The sequence below is a fragment of the Pelodiscus sinensis genome, chromosome 4, assembly GCF_052426305.1.
Source record: "Pelodiscus sinensis isolate ZL-2025 chromosome 4, ASM5242630v1, whole genome shotgun sequence".
Classification (NCBI taxonomy): Eukaryota; Metazoa; Chordata; order Testudines; family Trionychidae; genus Pelodiscus; species Pelodiscus sinensis.
In genome coordinates this window covers 124,959,081-124,986,646 of record NC_143055.1, presented here as the reverse complement: position 1 = coordinate 124,986,646, position 27,566 = coordinate 124,959,081, and the positions used below count along the sequence as shown (strand labels likewise).

Below are 27,566 nucleotides of genomic sequence, written 5' to 3'. Positions count from 1 at the left end.
ATACCCTGGTAATTTTGCTTTGCATCTTAGAAAAGTATTTCTTCTGTGTTCTTGACAGTAGCTCTTGTCCACCTGCTATGGCCAATATGATGGCATCAGCCATGCGATTATCATGTAAACAGAGATCGACTGCACTTTCAAAGTTACCGGTCAGCAAAGCCTGGGTAATCAAACCATCAACATCTGCAATTGGGAGGAATAATGTTAGTTTTAAAACAATCTGATTGCTTCAAAATAAACATTAAATATAAAGGTGAGTCAAGTAGTAGCTACTCCCTCACTCCATGATTCTGGGCTGTTTTATTCTTAAAGGCCTAGATTCAGGAAAGCTGAATCGTTAATCAAGAGAGAACTTCTGTGCATGCCTAAGTACTGTCCTTAACAGGGAAGCTTTCCTGAATCAGGCCAAACAGACCATACCATTATCCCTTTGTGCAATGATCTCAACAGAGCCCAAACCCACTTGTTTAGGCCATACCATTACTTGGATAAGGGATTTCCAAGAATGACTAAGGGTGCATCTACACAGCACTCAAAACTCAAAATAAGATACGCAATTTTGAATCTACTTCAAAATAACTTATTTTGAAATTTGGTGCGTCTATACAGCACCAAATTTCAAAATAACACGCTACTTCGAGCTATCCCTTATCCCGCATGCAACAAGGGTTACTGTGATGGCAAAAGAGTGTGCCTGTTATTTCGAAAAATATTTTGAAAAATATTTAGAAACAACGGGCGGCTTGTGTAGACGTGAGGTAGCTATTTCGGGACACCTCCGGTATCTCAAAATAGCCGTGCAATTTAGACGTACCCTTACTTTAGCATCAGAGGACGTACTTATGGACAGGCCTGCTGGTGGGGAGGGAAGCGGAAAGGGCCAGGACTCCCAAGTGCAGCCCCTGGCCCTTTAAATTGCCACTGGAGCACCATATCACGTGCGCCATGCAGCTCTGAGGGCTGCTGAGCGTGGTAGAGGGGAGAATGGGGCAGCACGCTACAGGCGGCAATGAGGGTTGGTTGCTCCAGCCACACCCCTTCTTCCCAATGCCCTGTCCCTTCCAGGAATACACAGCTGCCCCCCCACACCTTGCTGAGGGGCCTGGCAAGTTTGTCAGCCCCCCACTTGTGGATGAGATGTACAAAGGAGGTCTTGAACCTCGGTGGTCTCTCCAGATCCCCTGGATGAATAGGGATAAGAATGAGGTAACACTCCTGTCTTGATCAAATCTGAACTCTGGTAACAGTCCACTAAATCCTTCCTCGAGTTTCAGTGTCAACTGGTAGCATATCCTTCCTTATAACCTGTTCTAAACTGTTGTAGAGAGCTGCTTTATGTCGTTAGAAAGATGTCAAACTATCCAGAGATGGATGCATTTTATCCAGAGATGGAAGCGATCCTGTGTAATTCCTCATTTTTCCTAACACAGGAGGTGTCGTACTTAGAGATTGTTGGATGAAAACTAACACAGAGTATGAATAATTAAAATGTGTGTAAACCGCAATCCTTGTGTAGTTCTTTATGCAGAAGGCACCATATAAAGAGAATTTAGGTAACACTACAGCTATGACATCTCAATAATTCAAAAATATTTGCAAGTATCATGAAATCAATATAAACAGGTTTTTACCTCCACTGACAGAGATATTAAACGTTTCTTTTCCAGAGGTCAGATCTTGAGTCTCCTCTTTCGTTTTCTAATGGAAAGGAAAAGTGCAGTTTTTCAGTCTGTGCAAAGAATCTGGCTAAATAAATCCATGTTTGAAGTTGTACACCTTATAGAGGAGGGCATAGCATGCTTTCTTCTTGTCATTCTCCTAAGAGGTGCTATCAGACTGAAAGAGCATTGTTATGCTCGATATTTCTATTCGATGTCAATAACTTGCTCTGGCACTTGTACAAAGCAAATCTTAGCACTATAGAAAAGCCCTGAGCATACCTACTGATCTACCTAGCTGTGTAAATGTACAATCACAAAAACACAGCTGACAGGATCAGTGGTGAGCTTTTTTAAAACTAACATTTCAAAAACGTCAGGGTTCACTTCACTGAGAAGAGGCTTATTTAAGTACATGGGTGAATATTTAGACATTGTGAGCAATTATTTGCACAACAAGGTATTGCTTTGCAATTTCCATGCACAAATGCACAGAAACCTTCCAGAAACTGTAGCAAATTAATCCTCACAGCCTCCAGTGAGGAGTGCAGAAGATAATCCCCATCTTATAGAGAGAAAAAAACCCAAAAAGTTATATCATCTGCTCATGGTGTCAGGGTGATTCAATGTCCAAGCATCTAATTGCTCCAGCATAATGCACCAGGTTGTCATGTTCTGCTTTTTAAAATAAGCCTTTTTTCCCCAGAAAAAGGCTGATCTGTATGTTAATGCTACCTAGCTAGCACTTAACTGTACAGAGATATGGTGCTTGATCCTGCAAAGTCCTGGGCTCTCCATCTCAATCCAGCAATTAAAAGCATTTAACCACATGCTTAGCTTTGGGCATTGAAATGAGAACACCTGCATGCTGAAAATTAAGCATTTGCTTAAAAGTGCTTTGCTGGAGAAGAGCCTGAGCATTCAGCTGGCTGCCCTTTATGATCTTTCACTTAAAACCAAAAACAACTCTCTCAAATCCAATGTGAAAATCCATGCACAAGATGAAAATTTTGGAATTTAAAATACAATCCATCTAGAAAGGCATACTACCCGGTGGAAATCTCCTTTGAACGCAAGTTCTCAACATTTTCATAATGTGGACCAAATGTCAACAAGTAAACTGGGGAGTGACCACCCTCCTTCTCATTTGCCCTTGTGCAAATATGGGCAGGTACAATACACACACCCAGAACACTAGAAAGGAAATGAGCTGTTAAGATAATAGCTAAGTGCATTATGAACTCACAGTTAAAACAGAAGCGAACACTTACCTCTCTCAAGAACGGCTCTTCAGTAGCATGACCGTCTTCCTCATCACTGTGTACTGACTGGCCAGATTCTTTAAGAGCCTTTTGCAGAGAACAGAATGGCATTGGGAAAAGTTAGCAGCAGGAGAGTGAGCAAGCACATAGAAGAATGCAGACTTAAAAGGAACACGAGCCAACAATATACAGCGCCAGTCTGCCAAGAGCAAAACTCCACGTGAGAAATGTAAATGTCTTCATTTCCTCCTCGCACCCCCCCTTTCCCAGAGTCATACTTAGGCCACATCTACACTAGGGACGTAATAGCGTAGTTGATTAACCAATAATCAAAAGCTTATAGGTTAATGCTATAGACTACACGCATCTCCCCCACCCTTTGCAAGTAAGATTTTTTAGCAGGCTGGCCAGCAGCCTGGCTCAGTCCTGGCTTGTGACGGGTAATAATAATTAATGGAGATATACCTCTCTCACAGAACTGGAAGGAACCTTGAGAGGTCACTGAGTCCAGCCCCTGCCCTCATGGAGGACCAAGTACCCTCCCTGACAGATTTACCCTATTTCCCTAAATGGCCCCCTCAGGACTGAACACATAACCTTGGGTTTAGCTCAAACCACTGAGCTATCCCTCCCACACAGGGTCTGGGACCTCCCCCCACTGTGGCTCTGCATTTAAAGTGTATTAGGATCTGGGCAGGCAGCCTGGCTCAGCTGTGACTCGCGCTGGGTCCAGGAGCTCAGACCCCCCTTTAGACAGGGGCTGCTGCCACCCTGTACTGCTACCTCTTGATCAGAGGCAGCCGCATGGGGCAGCAGGCAGCTGATCTGCAAGGGGAGCTGGTTTTTAAACCAGCTCCTCACGCGGACCAGCTCCCTCTTAGCACCCCACCCTGCTGCCTCGGATACGGAGGCAGCAGCGCGGAGTGGCAGGGGGCTCCTCGGGACTGAGGCCAGAGTGCACTGGCTGCCGGCCCTGCCCCTGGGAGCTACAGAATCATCAGCTAACCATTAAGAATTCATAAGGTTACTCGACTATTCAAATAACCGATATTTACCATCCCCAATCTACACTACAGCAGCTACAACTACAACTCTGTAGGTTGGCCACTGCAAGCTATTATAGTGTAGATCATAGGCACAGACTGTGGGCTCGGGGGCTGGAGCTCAGCACCCACTGGCAGCCCAAGGCCCCCCTCCTCCCAGAACGTCTTGTCCACAGGCAGCCCTGCTGACCAATCCTCCCTCCTAGTGCCTCCTGCCTGCCATGGTGTTTCGTCAGAACACTCCAAGAGGAATGGGGAGGAGTGAACACAGGGCGTGCTTAGTGGGAGATAGGGAATCACAGAATCAAGGGACCTCAAGAGGTCATCAAGCCCCGTCCCCTACCCTCTAGAATCTAGACCATCCCTGATAGATGTCGGTCTAACCTGCTCTTAAATATCTCCAGTGATGGAGATTCCACAACCTCCCTAGGCAACTTATTCCAGTGTTTAACCACCCTGACAGTTAGGAAGTTTTTCCTAATGTCCCACCTAAACCTCCCTTGCTGCAACTTAAGCCCATTGCTTCTTGTGCAGACGTTCAGGAGCACAGGTTTTTTTTTTTTTGTTGGTTATATTAATATGGCAAAAAAAGATCTTTTTTTGTTTGCTTACCTCCTCTAGTTTGTCATCAACAAGACTTTCTTTATTCAGAGCTGAGGTGATCTACAAAATACATAAGATGTATTTGAGAACTGATTTTTGTTTATTACTTTAGGGTCTATATTGCATAAGTTAACATCTCACAGGTCACCACACAGCAAGTTTGAGATGAAGGTAAGGCCTTGTTTGCATGAGAGTTGAAGCCCTGCTGGAATATTTCCCTGATCATTGTGCCGAGGGATTGACTTCGAAACCCATGCTAGCCAAACCGTGACCACTTCTAAATGTTAAAACCTTGGATTTTAGCTTGCTGGGGGCAGAGACTGAGTCTTCCATTGTGTTGCACAGTAGGGCTCCAGTCCTGACTGGGATTTCTGAGCTCTGCTGTAGCAACAGCAGCAGCAGCAGCAATGTAGAGATTTCTGTGTCTGCGTGCGAGTCAGTTTGGTCAAGAACTCCTCCGAAATGGTAAAAGCTAGGACCACCAAATCTGGTGTGCAGCTTCCTCTGATAACAACTTAAAGCAAGGTCAGGGTTTGATTGTGCCAGGAAAATGGGATGTGCCTGGAATTTGATTGTTTTCCATGATAAGGAAAGGACGGGGTCTGAGCGGAAGGGCGCTGTACTGCAGAGTGACCACTGGGGACAGCCACGTCACCAAGGGAATGGCCAACTGGGGACAGGGCTCACCATTCTGCCTGCTCCCAGCCCAGGTAAGTGGCCCCCCCCTTCCCCAAGCTTCTACTGCCTGGTCCTCAGCCCCAGCACTGAGAGCAAAAGGAGAAGGAGAAAGTCCTGCTGGCCCCACTGCCCCAGCCCCTCCCCTGGGAGCACTCCACTGCAGGAGTCTCAGCCCTGCCTCCCCATCCAGCAGCGTCAGGCCGCCCCACAATGCCGAGCTGCCCCCTGCCCTCAGGCCAGGCCCAGGCAACACCAGGTCAGTCTTCTAGTACTGTTATAATATTTCTCAGTGGGAAAAAGCCCTGTCTATAGTGACTAGAGAAACTGAGTTTCATTAGGATTGTTTCAACCACAGCAGGACAATGCTTAAGGTTAGGATTTTCAAACAGCTGAAAGAGTTAAGATGCCTATGCCTGCTTTCAGTGTGAAGTGGGTGTCCAACTTCTTTAGGTTCTTTTGCAAATCACAGTCTAATCTAGTTACAGTGATGAAATACGTACTGAAAAAAATTGATTTTGAAGGGCAGATTGTTGGGGGGGGAAGGGGGAAGCACATTTTCACTTGTAATCACATGTGATTTACTCTGCATATTGTTGACCCGTAAACACATGACCAAGGGTGCTATTTTTACCAAGCTACTTTTCAGATGGACTTTTAAGTTTAGACATGGTACAGCTTACAAAAATGAGTTAAATATTTAAGTAAACTTAGTCAAAATTAAAGGAAGACAAACTGGAGATTTCATAGATGCAACACTGTGCTACTAAAAAAAGGTGAACAAAGAATCGAGAAATGAATGTGACAGATTGAAAAGCAAGCTCAGAGAAGCATGTCAGATTTCAGGGATTCATGTAAGTAGAGAGACAGAAGATACTATCAAGATGCAGAGCATAGACTCAGAAAACTCATTTTCTATTTCAAAGCATATTAATTCACTTAAAAGGTCAATCATGTCCCATTCCACCTGACATACATACTCTACATATTACTACATTCCATACCATTAACACAGACATTTTTGAGTTGGCACCTAATCAAAGCATTGGTTTGAGGGTCTGAAATGTCTTGCTGTCTTCTTGATAACAGGCACCAGAAACCAATTTTAAATTAAAGAATGAAAAACTGGGGGTCTAAAGACTTATCTCTGTATCCTACTTAGGAAGTGGTTGTTTCCAGAGACCAGATTTAACTCCGTCATGCCAAAATAAGGATGTTTTCTGGGTTAGAAAGAGGTGAAATGTACTCAAACAGTGAAAACTGCTATTTCAAGAAGTGGAGAAAACATCTCTCTCAATGTAAATGGATTTGATTGTGTTTAGGGGAATAGCAGGGGAAAGGTTGTGGGGATGGGAGGTTCCTATTTCCTAAACATTACGATCACCAAGATAAAAAAAGATTACTATCTTCATACTGAAAGAGGGCTTTTTTTAAACTAACACAATCACACAAGTATAGTAGAATTTCAAAAATGAGGTTCCAATTTTCAAAGCAGTCTAGAGGATTAGACACACATTTATTAAAATTAATACACGTACTTAAATCTTCTAATCCATTTTGAAATTGTCAACTTGTCTGAAACAAACATAGTACTAATGCCATAAAAAAAGCTCTAGACAGAATTACTTCCATGGTCTCATAAGGTATTTTGTGTTCTTTATCTAGATAAAAATTTCACAGTAGATATTGTGGGTTTTGGGCCTTCTTGAACAATGAGTACACTGCTGGTGCTTAAATAATACATCTTCAAATTAATGGTATTTAAATAATCTATTGCTTACAGGATAGTAATTGAACTATAGTAGTTAGCACAGGGTAACAACTGTGTCCTAGGAGAATACAGCTTTAAGTTATCAGGAAGCACCCTCAAAACATTACATAGAGAAATGGGATGTTCTCTTACATGCTCTATTTTATTACTGCCATTCCAAATCTCTATCTATATGCCCAATAAACTAAGCACATCAACTTTTGACTAGGGATGTTAGTTTGTAGTTGTTTACACGATTAACCAATAATCCTGGGCTCATTGGCTGATCTTAATGACTATAAGCACCCACCCCTTGCTGTCTCTATATCAGTGATATCAAAGGGAGGGGGAGGTGGGAGCCAGTGCCCATGGGGAGCAGCAGCAGCGCCGGAAGGTGGGGGCAGGTAGGAGCCAATACAAGCAGGGGGCCACGTACCCCTGTACTCCCTGCCTCCCATGAGCTTCCAGCACCCCACAAACACTGGATCCTGCAAAGCTGACTGCCCCTCATGCTGCTGCCTCTGACAGAGACACAAGGGTGGAGGTGGTAGGAGATGGTACATGCAGGAAACTGGCTTGCCACAAGCTCCAGCGCCCACGTCATTACTCCCCGGCATGTAAATGTGTAATCACTGAAAAATTCAGAGGTTACACATTTACAAAAACACACATTTGCTAACATCCCTACTTCTGACTCGGTCTCTAATATTTCAATATATTCCTCAGTATACTTAATACATACACAACTTTCAAACATTTACCTTTTGCCCGAGGTCATCTTTCCTGTACCCTAAAAGTTCAAGGTATTTGCTGCGAGAATCTTCTTCAAAATTCACCTTTAACCAAAACAAACAAAAAACAAAACAATAAATAGTCCAAAGCAGCATGTTTTCAATCCTAGTTTCATTTTCCCCATTGTAATTTCAACATGTATAACCATGTATTGGGAATCAGTGATTAAAAGCAAAATGTGTTAAAAGGGAAACCTTAACTGTGGACTGCCAGGATCTGGGCCTCAGAACAGAGCTATGTAAAGCAAATGCACCTCTTCAACTTCCATTTAGCTCTTATTTTGAAAATACAAAGTGTCATAACTAATAATGGAAAGCCATATTTTACTTTTCAAATACTGAAACTGGAATATCTCATTACCTGACCTAGTATCAAGATGAACCAATACTAAGCCAATGGCTAAATTATATCATGCCTTCCCCAGAATATCTATCTTTTTGCTCCTGCTAGAACATAGTTTAAAAGCAGACATTAGAACTTACTTATTTCAATGATTCTTCACCCTTCCATCACTAATCTCTTTTGATGAAGTATATGGGGGTATGCCTACACTGCAAAGTTAATTCGAAATAACAGCCGTGATTTCTAATTAACTTTAATAGTGTCTATACATGCAAACCGCTATTTCGAAATGAATTCGAAATAGCGGCGCGCTTAATTCAAATTTGGTAAACCTCATTCTATGAGGAATAACACCAAATTCGAAATAGCTATTTTGAATTAAGTGCTGTGTAGAGACTTAATTCGAAATAGGGGGCCTCCAGCACTTCCCAGGCAGCCACTCTGGGCACAACCACAAAAACTTAATCTCCTCTCCCCCAGCACCGGAGCCATTAAAGGGGTAGGCTCTGGCCACAGTGCCTGTGCCAGCTCTAAGCCTGCCAGCCCAGAGCCAGCAGTGGCCACCGGGGCCCCTGACCCAGTGGCCCCAAAACATGAGTCAACAAGCCACTGGCAGCCAGCCCTCCGCCGCTCCCCAGGAGCAGTTACCAGCTCCCAGGAGCCTGACGGGCTGGAGAAGGTGGGCGCGAGCCCCCGGTGGGGAGGACCGGGATGGCTCTGAGGGCTCCTCAGGGTGGACGCTCTCTCGCAGGGCCTCCTGGAACCTGACAGCCCTCCGATGGACCCCCCCGGATGGCAACCTGCAGCAAGTGGAGCTGAGCTGATGGCAACGACCCCATGAGACGCACCGGCGTGCCATGGGGCAGCTCTGGCTCCATGTGGCTGAGTGCTGTGGTGTCTTGAGTGCGGGCACTTAGGGCACTCCAAGACAGGACTGTTTTGCTGTCCCTCATCGAGGTAGACAAGCAAGCAGGGAACCCTGAGAACTGTCTGTCCGGGGCGGAGATAGGGTCCCTTTAAGCATGGAGCTCAGTTAGCCTCAGGCAGCAGCCCCACACACTAAGTCCTAACCTGATGCCCTGCCAGCACTGGTTCCGGCCAGCCTTAACTTTGGTTCAGGGTCTACTCAGTGTTGACGTGCTATTTCGAAATAGTTTTTGTGTATAGATGCGTTATTTCGAATTCGCTTAATTCGAATTAACTATTTTGAATTAAGTTAATTCGAAATAGCACTGTAGTGTAGACATACCCTGGATTATTTGATACCATTTTCAGAGTCTAATCTCATTCTACTGTACAAACTAGAAATCACCTCAGTATCTTTGAACGGTGTTTTTGGTTTAAAACATTTGACCATGTACTGAGAACTGCTTTTATTCTTGGTTTTAAGAGGCAAGGGAATCTTTTTATAATTCAGAAACATCTGAAAAAAATTACCTTTAAGAAAGACCACACATTTTTCTCAAAATCATTCTGGGCAGCATCTATTTTTTTCTGACAATAATTGATGAAGCCTTCAGACTGCACAACTTCCTGCAGCAGATCCGAGCGGTTCAGGAATTCTCTCTCGGTGACAACTTGACACACGTACACATGGTGTTGCTGTTGCTGCTGCTGCTCAGCTCCTTGCTGATGAGACTTGATATTCTCAAATGTGACTAGCTTGCCTCCAAACTGTAATTTAATAAATAATGTGCCAAATATTGCGTATGTAACCTATATTACATTTATATATTACTATATACACACACACACGGTCTTCTCTTGATTCACTCTAATACCCCGTACTCTGCAAACAGGTATACTTACCTGTGAGGAGTCCCACTGAGCCAATTGGGACTACTCATAAAAGTAAAGTTACTCGTATGCATAAACATTTGTGGAATCACGGGCTCAGACAGAAAGCGCCTTTTAACAGGGACAGTGTATTTGTACAACATCCGGCATAATAATGGGGCTCTAAACTTGACTGGGGCTTTTGGTACTGCTACAATATAATTATTAAAATAGTAAAATTGTGTAGTAAATGCTACTTGAAAACATATCTAAAAATGTACACTACCTTAGACAGCACACAATTGGCAGATTAGATAGACAGAAATAAAAGTGGCAGAGAAAGAACCAAGATTTGGATAATAGGGAAGAAAGAAAAAAGTTAACCAATCTTAACTTTTAAACGAAGCCAGTAGAATATAAAACACAAAATCCACCCAAACCCAAATTTCTCAGTTAGCTAAGAGAAGTAGGATGACATTAGGGATGTTTACATGTTTATACAAATAAACATTTGCTATCGCTGAATTTTTCAATGTTTACACGCAGGAGGCAGGTGGGAGCAGGTACTGGCAGGGAGGAAGATACTGAGGCAGCAGGGTGGAGGCAGGTGGCAGGCTCCCAACCTGAGCACTGGATCCTGCCTGCCCCCCACTCTGCTGCTGTCTCAGAAAGGCAGCGTGATGGGGTCAGCTCCAAGGAGATAGCACGTGCGGATACTCGGCTTAAAAGCCAGCTCCCCATGCACACCAGCTCCCGTCTCCGCTCCCCACCCCTTGCTGAATCTGATACAGAGGCAGCAAGAGGAGGGAGGGGGAGTGTAGTCATTAGGATTAATCAATAAGACCAGGCTTCTCAATTAATTGTGTAAATGACTACACACTAACACCCCAAGATGACATACTGGCAATCATCAATCCAAAGCATTATTAGAAAAAAATATTAATTGCTTCCAAGGCAACATGAATTGATTTGTCAAATTTCACATTAACCTATGGATCAGAGAACTAGTAAATAGTATGCTGAGATTAGGACTATTTTGGCACAAATATCCATTTTGAGCCAGAGTTCAACGTAGAGAGAACAAAAACCTGGAATGGTCAAGTTCTCAGTTAAAAAGCCTGCAATTTAGAAGGGAACAATTAAGGCACAGACCAGATAGCTCTGCTCTCAAAGTGCAGTGGGACCTTATGAAATCTTGGCTACTCTGAGACGTTGATAATCCTAAAAAAACAACCTTGGTAATCTCACCCTGTTTCTCAGCAATGACTTACCAGCAGCGAGATCTCATACACTCCCGAGCTGTTACTAAACATAGATCATATTTACTATTAAGTATGTGTCAGAACTGAAAACCAAATTAAACTGTGTACACTTGGCTGCTAACTGTAAAATGTGGGTCTTCTAGTCGTCATGGCACAGGAGTGGAGCTCTGTCGCAGTGCAATGTGAAACCTCTTCTATACTGTTTGCAGAGAATCTATCAGAAACATCACCACCAAGTCAGCTTTGCCCACTCAGCAGCCTGAAAAGGGGCCCCCACTTACTGCAAATGATGCACCCACAGGCCGTCGGAGCCATTTGGGTGGCTTCTTTAATGGCAGAACAGTGTTCTGTGGAGAGGTCTGCTGTGGAAGCTGCAATGGAGGGAGGGGCTGCCCCGTGCCAAATGGATCAAGATTCCCAAAGGACGACGAGAGCTTTAAAGAGAAAGAAGCTGATTACACATTTCCTGCAATATTCAATGTAAAATACATAGCTGTCCATGATAATTATTCAATAGACTAACACTACTTTGGCTAAACTTAAAAAAACAAAAAATAGTCTGGGAGCATTTTAAAGACTAACAAAACATGTAGATGGTATCATGAGCTTTCATGGGCACAGCCCACTTCTTCAGATGACTGGAGTGTTGTATGTCCAGAACCAAAATAAACAGGGGAGAAGGGGGGGTGGAAGGAAAAAAAATGGGGGGGGGACAAGAGGGACAAAAGGAGGCAGTGGGTATATAAATATCAAAGGGAACACACCGAGCTGGTATGTAACAGGCAAAACTGATAGTCTATAAGCACCTAAAAATTGGATAGTTAAAAGAAGCAGTTAAGGACCATTAGTTAGCAATTAGATAGGAAGAGTACTAACACCAGAATCTACACAGACAAAGATTCTACTTTGGCTGTCAATGCTTTCATCAAATTTTGTCACACGGAACAAAGTATCTTCTTCCCCAACTTCACATTTTCCAGTACCTTGTCTGCTTGTTTCTGCCTCAGACTATCTGTGCTCCCACCCATGATGGAGTAAATGCTGATCCGTCCATCAAAAGAAGCAGCGGAAAGGACAGCAGGGTTTCTGGGGCACCACTGAACGTCAAAACACCACTGGGTATTTGTGGGAAGCTCATACAACACCTGTGCCAAAACAGAGCTAGATGAAACAATATTAACATAATAAACTGCAACAAAGATTCTTCTGTGTCACTAACTACGCTATGTCAGTAGGAAGGGCAGCCACACTTTGAAATAGGATTACAATCTCCTGCTTTAAAATCATCTCCAGGGGATGAGAGAAAGTGTGGCCAAATCTTTCAAGAGAAAATGATGGTTTTGTCGTTAAGATGCCGGAAAGGATTCAGTAGATTTGAGTTCCGTACCCATCTCTGGACTAGTCGCTTAGGGTATATTTTTCAAACATTCCTAAGGGAGCTGAAATCTTATTGAAAATTATGCTAAGTTTCTTAGCTGAAAAACTAAGAAATTGGCTTTCTACTTTGATTCAAAAGAGCCACAGTCTGATGCCGATCAGGCCACAGCATAAAGCTGGTTGCTTTGGCACGAGAGCCAGACTGGAAGAATCAGGTAAAAGCTAAATCTTGGGAGAAGTCTGTTTAGTGATGCTGACTTTCACCAATGTCTTCTGTAGAGTTTTATGTCATTTTGCATTATGGCAATATCCACAGGAAGGTGTTAGGGTATATTTCAAACAGCCAAAGAAAATTGTTTCCATCACTCAGTGAGTTTCTCTTAGTTTATAGTATATAATCAAAAGTCTCAGGAGGTGTAACTATGTTAAGTCTATAAACTGAACAAAATTAACACAGTGAATAGTCCTGCAGCACCTTAGAGACTAACAAAACATGTAGATGGTACCATGAGCTTAAGAAGTGGGTTGTGCCCACAAAAGCTCATGATAGAGACTAACAGAAATGTAGATGGTATCATGAGCTTTTGTGGGCACAACCCACTTCTTAAGCTCATGATACCATCTACATGTTTTGTTAGTCTCTAAGTTGCTGCAGGACTATTTATTTTTGTTAAAGATTTTTACTGGTTTATATAGTAACTATGGGAGCCCTCTGCTGGGCAAAACACTACCTATATACTTCCTATAGATTTTAATCAAAGACTTAAGTCTATTAAATAAAAAAATCCGCACCTTTTAAAAAGTGTTTAATGAAAAAACTTGCAAGGAATGTAATTATTAAAGTGTCTATTAATTTTCCATCAATACAATCAGATATTAATTCTCACCACTTTGAGTGGCGGCGCGGAGGGGCTCCGGAGGGGGGGAAGCCCATGCGCGCCTGGGATGCCCCGCCGCCGGCTTCCCCCGAGGCTTTCAAAGCCGCGGAGGGGCTCCAGCGGGGGGGCAGCCCATGCGTGCCTGGGATGCCCCTCCCCCCCCCCCGGCTTCCCCCGAGGCTTTCAAAGCCGCGGAGGGGCTCCGGCGGGCGGGCAGCCCATGCGCGCCTGGGATGCCCCGCCACCGGCTTCCCCCGAGGCTTTCAAAGCCGCGGAGGGGCTCCGGTGGCGGGGCATCCGGCGTACAAGACGACCCCTGATTTTTGGGGGATGTTTTTTAACTTCAGAGGTCGTCTTGTACGCCGGAATATACGGTACTACTTTTAAAAAATATTATGCTCACAGCATTGTGTTATCTATATACAAAGTTGGTATGTTTTCTACTACTCTCCATAACAACTGTAACTCAAAGAATATTTCTGTTTATGACCTTTTAAAATGGTTTGCATACAATACCTCCCCTGTATTAGGGTTAGAGCAGAGAATCTTAGCATCCTTTCCACAGCTGAGCAACAGCTCAGGATCTGCCATACTCCAAGCAATGGTCAAAATACCCCTGTATGAAAAGTCACAGCAAGAAATTATTAACGTAACTGCATGATGATTAATGTGGGACTCATTTGCAAATGTCTAGATTTTCTGACTACTTTGTCTTTAAATGCTAAATTCCTCTTCCACAAACTCCACATTAGTACACACTCCACACAGAATCATCTAATAAACCATCTTGTTAGTCTTTAAAGTGCTACATAGTCCTGCATTTTGCTTCAGCTACACCAGACTAACACGGCTACATTTCTATTACTATTCCACATTATGGTGAGAGAGCAGAGAAGGTGTAGCCAACATTTGTTTGACTGAAATAGATTATTTCCACTTTCCATATCAGGAGTCCTTAAAGTGTACCACAGGCTACGAACACATTCCAACAAGGCACCTGAATGCCAAATACTGCTTCCACTGATAAAAATATGGATATCAAAGGCAGATTGTGTAAAACCCTTCACAAACTCTGCCTGACCTGGAAAACTGCAAGGTAAAAACTTGGACTAAAACGTGCGGCAATCTTTTTTTTCTTACTAAAAGGTTAACATAGCATAGTCAACATCAACTTTTTTTTTTTTACTGTCCTCCACCCTCAAATGCAGTCATCTCCTGTCCAACACTTTCACAACACTGTACCCCAGGCCAGACAAGGGACCGAGGGGAGAGTTTGTGAAGGGATTTATTAGTACACACTCCACATTTAAAAAACTCACTTTGCATTATAAAGTGTGCATGTGTCTTTGTTGGGGTGGGTTCTTTCGATTCCCCCAACCCATCCACAGAAATGGAGCCCAAACGTTTCTTCGAATCCTAGCAACTGGTTTACAAGTTTTTGAGACTTTCTTCTCAAAGGAAACAGCTAGAAACTTCATTTTTAATCAAAGCTGGGAACTCTTTTTTATAGTTTCAGCTCCTTAAAACCAACATGACCCATGTGCAGGTTTGCTGGGCACAAAGACGAGCTGTATCACTAAAAGTCTAGGGACCAAGGATTATAGTAGCTGCTAAAGCATCTGCCTTGGAGCTTAAAGGTGAGATGGCCTCAATACAAGATGACAGAGGGTAACAATACAGTGATGGATACAAACCAGTATTAGAATGAGGAAATGGCAAAACAGACAAAACTCAACATTTACAAACCAGCCAAAATAAATACCTTGTATGGTTTTCCAAAACACGAAGAGGAGAAGAAGCAAACCTAAGGTCCCACATTTGAATCACAGGCATCCTGTCATCTTCTGAAGCCAGGACCATCTGCGTAGCAACATCAGGGTGCCATGCCAAGCCTGAGCAGTGCATCTAATAAAGTAGTGTTAGACCACAAGATAGTTAAGCAGAGCTACAGAAAATAATGAACCCCCCAAAACAATCAGGGTCTGGGGGCAGGGGGAGCACACAAAGTCTCTCACCCCCTGCTCCCACCCTGACAAGAGTGCGCGGCAGCTAGAGAGACCTGCTAGCTGTCCTCCCAGTAGGAGGAGGAGACTTTGTGTGCTCCCCCCATCCCCAGGTCTCAATTGGCCTGGGGGCGGGAGAGCAGCAGAGTTGCTGCAGGCCAGATCCACGCACTTGGTGGGCCGGAGCCGGCTCATGGAGGCTGTTTTGTCTACACCGAACTAGATTATGGGCCAAGTTACACACCATGATTAGATCAAAAAAATCTCTTTTTCAAAGCTAAGAACTGACAAATGATAGTACTGAGAAATGAAGTGTAAGACAGCTACCTACAACTACTGCAGATGTTAAAGTGGAATAAGGTTCCAACCCAGCTCCCAGGATGTTGATTTGTAACATCTGGAATGCTATTTGAATTTAGCATTTCAAAAGCTAGCTCAAAAGAGCAGTCATATTTTATGTCCAAAATATATGTTTTAATACAAGTCATTAAAGTAAGTATGTAAGGGTTTTGATGTAATTACAAATGTATAGGTTTTACTGAAAAATTGTTGGCTGTTAGCATGCAAGTAAATCCATTACAAACACTCCAACATAGTGTCAGAATCCAATTATGCTGAGAGACTGGAAAAATGCAGATTGTGAAAATAAATCAGATTAATTCTAGAAGTCTATGAGGTTACTAGTAACTCAAATAAGCAATAACTTGTTTGTTAAATATATTTTTAAACATTTAGCTCCTTTTCCAAGTTTTAGAGACTTTAATCATTTATCATTATAAATATTTGAAATCGCCGATTAATAATTTCCTTTACTAAACACGTGTCATTATTTAACCAAATATTACAAATGTGAATCAAGCTTGTCTCTCTCACTAAGAGGAATTAGTTCATTAAAAGATATTACCTTGCCCCCCTTGTCTTCCTGATATTCTGGATCTAATATGGCTACAATAAGACTGCAAACAACCAAGGGAATATTCATGTGGGCTACTCAGACATGGCCCATGCATCAGGGTGAGGACTGGAAGTTACTCTGCTTCTGCATGGGGCAAAGATAATGTCCCCATTTCTACATCCCTAGTATCATGCCCTTCCACAGCAAGGCAGCCTATTCTTCTGTCCAGTGCACCAGGGATGCGGACCACTGCCCATGAGTCCTGATACCTCTGGAGTATCTTGCCAGGAAGCAGTCCAGCAATACAGCTGATGTCTTGGTGCCTGGGTGCTGTATAGAACAGTAACAGAGGAGCAGTTCTTTGCACCCTTAATCCGAGTTTTAAGGCACAAGGTCAGCCTCAAGGAGTAGCTTCATAGTGGAAGTAAAACTATTTAAACCAATTTGTGAATGCATCAGCTGCTTTATTCTCTCTCAGAGACACCTATTCCAGATGACAGCACTTCAGTCTAGTTTAACAAAATCTTACCACTGCAGCCATGAATGGGTCAATACTGAATTTATCGGCATGGTGTGCATCACTTCACCAGTCTGACTTCTCACTTCTAAGTAATACATAATGTCCCCTTGTCTTGCCTGAATGCTGAACTTCCTACCAAATTCCTTTCCTGCCAAATATTAATTGTCTCATTTGCAAAAATATTTTAAATAATAATCCACCGTTTGCATATAAAGAATCCATGCAACGTATTAGTATGGCAAGAATAAATCTAATATTTAATTACAGTTATTTATACAGACTCTGGATAGTTCAATGAAACAAATACCCGGTTGCTGTGGTCGCTGACTTTGATGATAGGCTCATTCTTCCTGAGATCCCACACGGTAGCACGACCACTGGGACTGGCAGATGCCAAGATGTGCTGGACTTGCCTGTTCCATGCAATACAGCTGATGTCTTCTGGAGGCTATTGCAAACAAAACATGTCCCAACAGCAAATTCAAATCTTTTTATTAGATAAGTCGGCTAAAATGAAAAGTTTTCAAAGCTAATTCACACAGCCCATGTGTTTGTTTTCCCTTTCTGAATGCATAACATTGGCACTAGGAAATTATAAACCCGTGCATTAAAAACACAGTAGCACTATCTAGACCATCTACAGCCCTCCTTCCTTTCTGCCTGCTTTGTTCAGCTATGACGGCAGGTGGTGCAAGTTTGTGGTCTCCAAGAGCTTAAGAGTGACCTGTAAGAAAGTATCTAAATAATTGGTCTTATGCCCTTGATTAGAAAGAATGTATGGTGGTTGGGCAGTTGTTGGGTTTTTGGTTTTTTTGTTTGGATTTTTTTTTGGAGTCGGCATTTTTCTGATTATTGTTTATGTTACTAGAAATAAGGAAGAGGCCTGTGCCATTATACCCTAGTAAATCTGTTAGCCTCTAAGGTGTCACAGGACGCATTGTTTTTGCAGATACCTCTGAGACTTATTAGGAATGTTAAGTCTGTTCTTCACTGGTTATGTTGGAAGCCCTCTTGGATGTCTCAGAGCACATGCACTACAAAGCTCTCACACCTTAACTCAAAAGGCATGGATTTTTAACATGTTTCCAAAATGTTCACTAGTCACTGAACTGATTTGATAACAAAAAAACAAGCTAAAATCACGGCATTTTAAATAGCCTGATTAAAGACAGTGTCTCAACAGTTCATCTTTCATTTTCTGAACAGCTATTATGCAATAACTTAGTTAGTTATCCAGTCACCATAATGTCTTTCATGGTGAATAAAATCTGCTTTTTTCTAACAACGATCAACACAACCACCTTTTGAGCTGGGTAAAGAAGAGGCAAAAGGGGACAGAAAACTAACATTTTCCTCAATTCTCCAGATCATCTTTAAACAGAACACAGACTAATCAGCAATGCTTAGATAATAAGATGATTGAGGCATTATACATGAATATCTAAAAACAAGTGTCACATCTAGTTTTCCATCTATTAATAGCTCAGGTTTAAAACCTTTGTTTATTTTTTATTCTGCATCTTTCAGGGAAGCATAAAGATCCTTCAGATTTAAACACACAGTAGAACAGAATTTCTCAACCAGGAAGTCTGGGGCCACAAGAAGGTTCCTGCTTGTTGGTACTCTGGGCAGAAAGCTGAATTCCTGAGCCCCACCAATCAAAGCTGAAGCCTGAGCAACTTAGCTTTGTGGGGCTCCATGTGTCATGTCTAATACATCTAACACCTGCGCTGGCTTTTATATGCTGAAAAACAACGGCTGCGGCACAGGTAGACTGTGAAGATTTTACAGTATGTTGGGGAGGCCTCAGAAAGAAAAAGATTGTGAATTTCTGCAGTAAACATGTCAAAGCAGGCTACAAAAAAGTCAGCCTCCATGTAGCTATGAAGGATGTTTAACAAATGAGGAAACTAACAATAACTGGCTAACAAACCATTAGTGAAAGGAAATGCAACTCAGTACATGAAAGTTACTGACAAGTCAAAAATGACCATCAATTTAACTCACTGTAAAATCTTATCCATGAAAAGATGGCTCATTACTGTCTGATTCCACAGCTAACTCAAACTTCCACACCTTTTCCTGTTAAAGCTGCCTCCAACTTCAACCTTTTGATCTGACTGGGAGAGGTCTCTGCTATTAAGACCAAAATCTCACTTAGGAACCACATTAAACACAGTACATGGAATGCACAACAATGAGATTTTGCACAATTAGGCTTGAATGTGTGACATTTGGTAAATCATTTTGCTGACGCACAGCAGTTAAGTGTTATGACCTTACAGGGAGGTTTGGTTGTGCAAAATAACTCAGAACTAGACACAAACTGAACATAAGCACTATCACCCCAATTAACATCAATATAAACAAAGTATCTGTTGGTTACTTGGAATGCAATGTAAACCTCCAGTCAATTTTCACAAAAGCGATGTTCATCACAACATTCCTGTATTGCCTTTAACGGAATCACATTCAAAACAAATCTCCACTTTTAGCCTTAGCAGTCAATACATTTACAATCAGCAAAACAAACATCCACTGGGAGTTATTTTATAGTTTGGGAGCAAAATATATATAATATACATGATGAAACAACATACTTTTGGATTCTTAGCCTCAACAGAAATCTGTGGGATTATTTTAAGGAATGTCTCTCACAACAGATGTTTATCCAGGGCTTAATTACATTCGAGTTGGTGTCAGAAATATTTAAATTTCGTTTTTGAAAGCAGACTGATGACCAGAACTGCTTCAATACTTTGTCTGTATGAGATTTCGATTAACTTAAATAATTTGCATATTTTTCAGAGTTCTTCCAATCATTTAAAAAGCATAACTCCAGTACCTGTGTTTTAGCTCCTGGTGTCATTGGCGTGGCAAAGTTGTTCAAGTCCCAGATATAGATTTCAGACTCATTAGCACCTGATGCTACAAGGTTGGTCTGTAATAGAAAGATGATGATGGTCTCTAATGATGGTTGCAAAAAATGTTCCAACTTCATAATAAACAAGAACAGAAATGATGCAATTTAAACACAGGTAACTGAACTAATTACTGTCATAAAACCATGTCAAAAGAAAAAATGCTATTTGGTAAATTAAAGCAAGCTGAATTCTCACAGAAAAAAAACCAACAATGGTCCTGTAGCAGCCATGCATTAGAAAAATTGCTGTATTTTGAAAGCAGTAAATTCTCATTAGTGATGGAATTAAATTAGTTATGTGATTAAGTCTTTTATAACTTTTAAGAATTGTGTCAAACCAATGAGCTTTAGGTCCCAACATTTTATCATTATTTTAGAACAACATACAAAAATGGAAGTGTTAAAAAAAAAAATCTTAAAAAAACCCCAATATTTAAATAGTCTTTTTGGTTTTAGTGAAAACAGTTTTAAGGGGAATTTGAGGTTATGTCTACACTGTTGGGTTTTTTTTTTTTAAAGGTACGCAAACCGCAATTTGCGTACCTTTTTCTGATTCTTTTTTCGAAAGAGGCTTTTCCAACATTTGGCCTGGATGCCTAGGCGGTGGGTGGAATGCTTACCTCCACTGCTGCCCCCTGCCGCTCCAACAGGATTATAGCTGTTCTGGTCCCCATCTCTGGCTATTTGCTGCCCCCTGTGGTCATTACACAGTATAGCTGTCCCTGCTAGCAGCCCCCTCCCTTCACAAGTTATCAGGGGATTAGAGGAGGGGAAAATCACATTCCAGGCACATCTCACTGTCCTGGCACAACCAAACCCTTACCTTGCTTTAAGTGATAAGAGGAAGCTGCACATCAAATTTGGTGGTCTTAGCTCTTACCATTTAGGAGGAGTTCTTGAACAAACAGAGAGATGGACAGATAGACTCGCTCACAAACTCTCTCAAATAAATAGTAGATTTTTGGATGTTTTTCTCTACTTTCAAATATATTGATATTTATTACAACACAGCCTACAAAGTGTATAGTGCTCACTTTCTATTATTGCAAATATTTGTAATCAAGTAATATAAAAATAAGCAGAAGAAATAGTATTTTTAATTAATCTCATAGAAATACTGTAATGCAATCTCTTTATTGTGAAAATTGAACTTACAAATTTACAATTTTTTTATACATAACTACACTCAAAAACAGAACAGTATATATCTTTAGAGCCTATAGTCCACTCAATCCTACTGCTTATTCACTCCTACTGCTTATTCACTAAGACAAACAAGTTTGATTACAATTTGCAGGAGATCATGCTGCTTGCTTCTCTTTTACAATGCCACCTGAAAGTGAGAACAGGAATTCACATAGCACTTTTGTAGCAATGCGTTGCAAGGTAATTATGTGCCAGAGATGCTAAACATTTATATGCCTCTTCATGTTGGGCAACCATTTCAGAGGACATGATTCCATACTGATAATGCTTGTTAAAAAATAATGTGTTAATTAAATTTGTGACTGAACTCCTTGGGGGAGAATTATGTGTCCTCTGTTCTGTCTTATCTGCATTCTGCTGTATATTTCATATTACAACAGTCTCAAATGATGATTCAGTACATGTTCATTTTAAGAACATTTTTACTGCAGGTGTGACAAAATACAAAGCAGGTACCAATGTAGGATTTCCAAAAACAGCTACATCACTCGGGACCTAAGGTATAAAAATCTGAAGGGCAGAGTTGCAGAGCATCCTTTCAGTAGTCTTAAAAGGGAAACACTTTGAGGAAGAAACTATGTAACCTGAACTACCAGCAAAGAAAATCAAACTTCTGCTGGTGGTATTTGACTCAGATGATGAAAATGAACATGCAACTGTCTGCTCTGCTTTGGATCATTATCAAGCAAAATCTTTCATCACCACGGACGCATGTCCTATGATGTCTTCTTTTCACGTGCTAGTATATTTATGCCTGCCTCTGTAATTCTACTCCATGAATCTGATGAAGTGGGGGGTTTTCCCACAAAAGTTTACATTGGAACATATCTGTTAATCTTTAAAATACCACAGAACTCCTGTTCTTATTTTTAGGTAACATTGTAAACAAAAGGGAACATTATCTCCTGCAAACTGCAACCAAACTTGTTTGTCTGAGCAATTAGCTGAGCAAGAAGTAGGTCTGAGCAGACTTTAGGCCAGTGGTCCCCAACGTTTTGGGGCTGCTGGCACCTGGGGGCGGGGCCGCTCACGCGCTGCGCATACGGGGGCGGGGCCGCTCACGGGCCACATGCTTGGGGGCGGGGCCAAGCATGCGCTGCACGCCCGGGGCTGGCACCTGCCGCACGCCCGGGGGCGGGCCAGCCCAGATTGCTCCGCGGGCACACATAAATGGCACCGCGCTGGGGACCACTGCTTTAGGCTCTAAAGTTTTACATTGTTAAAAAAATAACTGCACTCAAAAACAAAACATAATTCTACATTTGTAAGTTCAATTTTCATGATAAAGATACTGCACTACAGTACTACAGTGTTCTACAAATCCATGTTACTAATCCATGACATTGTGTACTGAACAAAAAAAAAAAATACTAACCTGGAAAATATTCACATCCAAAGCTCTTACTGGTCCAGTGTGCTTCTCTTTCTGAGCAATTATAACTTCACTCTCGCCAGCTATAATTTTAGTTGGGTCATACAAAATAATATTTCCGTTTTCACCACCAGCAATTAGAACTCCAGAAGGACTACCATCTGAAGCCATTCTATGAGGTCCCCATATCAATTTATGATACCTACAAGATAAAAAATAAACAATTTAAGAAGATCCACTGCCATATCATCGTAAGGGCCATAACATCATAACGTTTTCCCTGATAAAAACACTAACACTTGACAGGAGGAAGTGCAGGCTGCTGTAAGAGCAAAGACATGAGTGAGAACTGCTACGTTCTATTCATAGCTCTCCCATAGTATCAGAAGTGTGAGAGTGAACAGGTCCCAACCTGTACGTGCCTCAGTTCAAAGCTCTAAAGTCAGGTGAACAGTCACTTACTTCATAGGGTTTTTGAGATAATGTTTGCAAAGGACTGTGAAATCCCTGAATGAGACTAATAAGTATAGCCTATTACAAGCAAACACTTAAATATCTGATATTAATGAAAAGCTGCTTATGCAAGAGGTAAACAGAGTGAATGAGAACTGGCACCTTGACATAAGCCTTATTCCTCAGATACAATCTTGCTATTAAAATTATTTTTTAATTTTATGCTTATCAAGTGGCAACCCTTATATACAAACAAGAAAGTGTGTTGCCTAGAGTACAGTTTGATTTATTTAATGTTCAATTACAGGTGAGAGTATATTTTAGACCTGAAATACAACCAAGTTAATACACTGCTCGGTGAATCTATAAGCATTCTGATTTCTCTCTCTCTCTTTTTTTTTTAATCAAAGTTGTTTTTATAGCAAAACAACATTCCTGTGTGCTCAGCCATGCAAAGAGTACATTTCTTCTGTATAACCACACACACCCTCTTATGACATTGCTCATACAAACTGACCTTAATGCAGTTGAAAAGCAAACTAACAAGTTACTAAAAAAAGTAAAACAAATCGAAGAGGTAGAGTTTATTTTAAAAAATACATCAGCACTATCAGTGCTGCCTTTAATCAGTAATGACTGAAAGACAACTTGCTGCATTTTTAATCAATTATATGCAACTTCAGTTTTAGATGCTGAATGCTCCAGTAGCAAGAGGAGTATATGCAGCACAAGCACAACTTACGTAAATTTTATTTTTCTAATCTCATGGTTAGCAATTCCCAATGTCAACCTTTATTGTTCCAGCATAATGGGTAGCATGGTGCAAATCAAAGAAATATGCTGCAGACTGAAACTAGTCTATAGGAATCAGGAGAAACCTTTTTCCAAATAGACGCATTTTTATATTGTGAGGTGGACTGCATTAAAAGGTTCGCAAAATGATGTAATACCATAAGCAAAGAAGTAACAGACAGGCCTGTCCTACTCTGCAACTGGTTAAATAGTGGGCATGGTGCTGGCATATCACTGGCACTTCACACATAGCAGGAACCAATTAGTCCTGCAAAATCCTTTTGCTTTCTCTATCACAGCTATATGAATAGTTATTATCTATATTAGGATAGCAGCCCATGGCCCTAATCAGATTCAGGGCCCCATCATCCTGTTAGATTCTTTACAAGGAAGACGTAGTTCCTGCATTGTACAACTTTAATCAATCTATAATTTTTAAAGTTCAGGAAATGGTGTTTGATGTAAATCTTTGGAAGACAGACTTGTACATCATTATTTAAACATGGACTGTGAAGAATGAAATTGAATTAACTTATATCTACATCATAAGTGGATGTAAAACATTAACCAGTGGATTTGGATTTCCATATATCTCAGTGTAGCCGAGCTACAATACACTATATTTTTGTCCTACATATCTTTGATAAAAATCCATTAACTGACACTATTGATTACTCGTTGATGAGCAGCTGACAATCTGTACATGTAGCACACACTCGCACTATGAGTGCAATGGATCAACTGAAGGACTAAGATTTATGCTAACATAGTATCTGGCATGAAAGATTAATGGACCCAATCCCGTGTCAGTGGAAAGTTTTCAGATCCTTCTCTGCCTCCAGGAAGAGCAGCTCACACTTTCACTGACTGTTATGACGAATTTACAAGGAAAAGAACTCACTACAATGAAGCACTACAGCAAGTGGAGGTTTTCAAAACACCTCTCATGGATAGTTTAGTCCTGCCTTAGTGCAGGGGACCTGATTAGATGTTCCTCTGAAGTCCCTTCCAGTCCTACATTTCTATGGTTCTATCATCTAATGGTTGATAGTCTTTTATCTTGAGCAAAGTGGTCTCAAAACTTTCTAACAAATTTATTTGGGCATAAGCTTCTGTGGCCTGGAATCTACTTCATCAAATTCAAAGTGGGTTATATCCCACAAAAGCTTATGCCCAAATACATTTGTTAGTCTCTAAGGTGCCAGAGGACTCCTTGTTGTTTTTGCTAAAACAGACTAATACGACTACCCTTCTGCAACAGCTCGAGATATTTGTGATATAACAGTTACTGAAATCAAGTCTCCAGAGTCCAAGTTTACAACCTTAACAACAAGCCCATTCGTATTACTTTTCCTAGTGGCACTGATACAGAGCTAAGGCTTCATATACAGTCCTTTCTGCCCATGCCATGGATTGCGGTTGCAACAAAAAAATGCATTTCTATACAGCAGATCATAAATTTGGAACCTCAATTCATACCTGTGCGGGGAGGAGAAAGTTGCACAGGATTTCATATCTAATGAAGGATCAGACAAGTCCAGTTCAAATATTTCCAAAGAAGCACTGGTACTGAAAGTTGCATCCAGCTGCTGAGCAGATGTACCTACACAGAAACACACTGTTCTATCACAATGATATATTACAAAATAATGGAATTTAAAATTACTAAAGCATCAATGCATACTCAAGCTGTTATTTCTTTTGTATCTCAGAGGTACACTGAATACCAAACATAGTCAATTTTTATAAAAGGGGGTTAAAAGTAGTTTCAGGTACTTCACCTGCTCCTAAATCCCCTTCCTGGTTTTACAAAATTTTCCAATTAAAATAAAAAAAGAAAAGTGTGTGATGTTTTTCTCTTCCCTGCTGTTGTGTGAATATCACACAAGTAATAAAACAAAAACTCAGAAATTGACTGAAAGGCAGCCAAAACTACAGACTGGACCTCCAAAAACCCGGACTCCCTCACCCGGCAACATCTATGATCCGACAGGACCATGGATTTTTCTAAACCAGAGAGTCCTGGCTGGGAACCCCAGTGGCAAGCGGGCTGACAGCTCAGGGCTGCTGGGACTGGGGCCAGAACCCCAGTAGCAGGGCCGTAGCAGCCCAGCAAGAGGGTAGCTAGGGCTAGCAGGCAAGTAGCAAGGAACATCCCCTGGTCCAACAAATTCCTTCATTCAAGACTGGTCAGGTCCCAAGGTTGCTGGACCAGAGAGGTCCAACCTGTACTGCCATTGGTAAAGACTGGGTCATGTAACCTTTGGATTTAGGAGAGAGAATCTTGAAATTAGGTATCCAATGCTGTCATATATTTAGGTCAAAAATGCATGTTTATAAAGTATTATATAGGCCTGAGTTTTGATTTTTAGGGAAAGCTGATATTCTGGAGGCTGAGAAGTGATTTAAGTAGGCACTAAACTGCACTCTCAATTACTATTTCAGCCTTCAGGATGGCAACGTTCTATTATGAACTACACATACACTCGTCGTGCTATAATCTATACCATATGCATACAAAGTAGGGATGTAAAGGTTAACCTGTTACCCGGAAAGCATTAGCCTTACCAGCATGCTTACCTGGTAACCAGTTAATCAGAGGGCTGAGCAGGAGGGGGAGAGACGCATCCCCATCAATTGTGGTCAGGCTGGCAGGATCCCAGCCAACCAGAGCAGTCCCCAGCTGGCAGTGTGGTGGCATCCTGAATGGCTGGAACAGTCCCCCGCCCACAGCGAGGCAGGACCCTGACTGGCTGGAGCAGTGCTTGGACAGCTGGAACAGACTCCTACCACCACCCCAGACGGTTGGACTAAGGGAGCCTCCAACCCACAGCGGGCTGGATGGACCCCAGCCACATGGTTAACTGGTTAAACTATTATAGTTATACCATTTAACCAGTAAACTTTTTAAAGGGATATTTACAATGCTAATTAAAAAAAACCCACAGACAGAGAATACAATCTTCAACAAGTTACCTGTAGCCAAATAAATGGGATGTTGTTGGGCAGGGCTCCATGCCTGCATAGCAGTGCGATCAATCTCCTTTAGCTTCATCCTGCTAAAAGAAGGTAATTTTAGTAAAGGGAAGAAATGGCACCAGTACAACAGAGGATAAATGTGCTGTGTGTATGATGTGACATTTGTAGGGAAGAGAGTAATGATGAAATACTACTGAAGTTAAAAGAAATTAATATTTGCTAAACATGCTGAATGTTCCTAAATAAACCTGAGGAAGACCGCAGCTGCTCTGGGATTGTTAGACAAAATGCCTTTGCTAATATGAGGTTATATGACTTGACATCTTGCAGCAGCTATTACATTTAAATAAAAATATTTTCCATGTTGCTAAATGCCAAATCTGAGATTTATAAACTATGAGAACTGAAATTACTGAAATCTACCATAAAGTCATTACTGAAACCATTTTGGTTTCTAAAACCATGTGAAAGAAAGTCAAAGTATTCCTTAGTGATATTTTAGAAACATAATTAACTTGCATACTAGCAAGCTCAAGAAATGAACTTAGTTTCAGGTACAAAATCCATCTTTGAGCCCTTCTGCCAATATTTATAGTTTTACATTTTCCTGTATTATGCAAGACACACACAAACAACAACCCATGAGTACTTACACAGCGAAAACAATGCAATTAACTGCATGTAACCAGTTGCCAAATGTACAAAGCAAATTAATAAGCAGAAAAGATGTGGGCTTTTTTTCTAATCTCTTTAATTTCTAGTTAGCTTAAGTGTTACTTCTAACAATAGTAAGTACAAAACATGTTACTATAAAAGTACATCCCTCTTCCTGTGCAAACTGAGGAAGTATATAAAGAGAAAAGTAATGTGAAAGTCTGGCATCACATTTTTTTCAGTCACCACGTTCTACCTTATCACCCCTGAAAAGATTATATGGTCCTCAATACTGACATTCTGAAGTGCCAAGAATTTTCTCACAATTATGGATTCCAGCAATAAATTATT

At 41.4% G+C, this 27,566-nt stretch overlaps 1 protein-coding gene across 7 annotated transcripts in view; it reads right to left on the bottom strand.

Annotated features, from left to right (window-relative positions):
* Positions 1 to 27,566, bottom strand: part of SEC31A (SEC31 homolog A, COPII component) — a 64,147-nt gene that overhangs the window by 33,512 nt on the left and 3,069 nt on the right. For 6 of the 7 annotated variants that reach the window (XM_075929490.2, XM_075929492.2, XM_075929495.2 and 3 more), the window contains exons 2-16: positions 26,559 to 26,641; positions 25,062 to 25,185; positions 22,341 to 22,539; positions 19,682 to 19,777; positions 17,144 to 17,284; positions 15,181 to 15,323; positions 13,935 to 14,034; positions 12,147 to 12,308; positions 11,445 to 11,597; positions 9,563 to 9,799; positions 7,753 to 7,827; positions 4,576 to 4,626; positions 2,930 to 3,007; positions 1,632 to 1,698; positions 5 to 183 (exon numbers count right to left, since the gene is read on the bottom strand). In XM_075929490.2, coding sequence (XP_075785605.2) covers positions 5 to 183; positions 1,632 to 1,698; positions 2,930 to 3,007; positions 4,576 to 4,626; positions 7,753 to 7,827; positions 9,563 to 9,799; positions 11,445 to 11,597; positions 12,147 to 12,308; positions 13,935 to 14,034; positions 15,181 to 15,323; positions 17,144 to 17,284; positions 19,682 to 19,777; positions 22,341 to 22,539; positions 25,062 to 25,185; positions 26,559 to 26,637 — 1,884 coding nt within the window. In that variant the 5' untranslated portion in view covers positions 26,638 to 26,641. The remainder of the gene's footprint in view (positions 1 to 4; positions 184 to 1,631; positions 1,699 to 2,929; positions 3,008 to 4,575; positions 4,627 to 7,752; positions 7,828 to 9,562; positions 9,800 to 11,444; positions 11,598 to 12,146; positions 12,309 to 13,934; positions 14,035 to 15,180; positions 15,324 to 17,143; positions 17,285 to 19,681; positions 19,778 to 22,340; positions 22,540 to 25,061; positions 25,186 to 26,558; positions 26,642 to 27,566) is intronic. The other variant, XM_075929491.2, reaches the window with a different exon arrangement.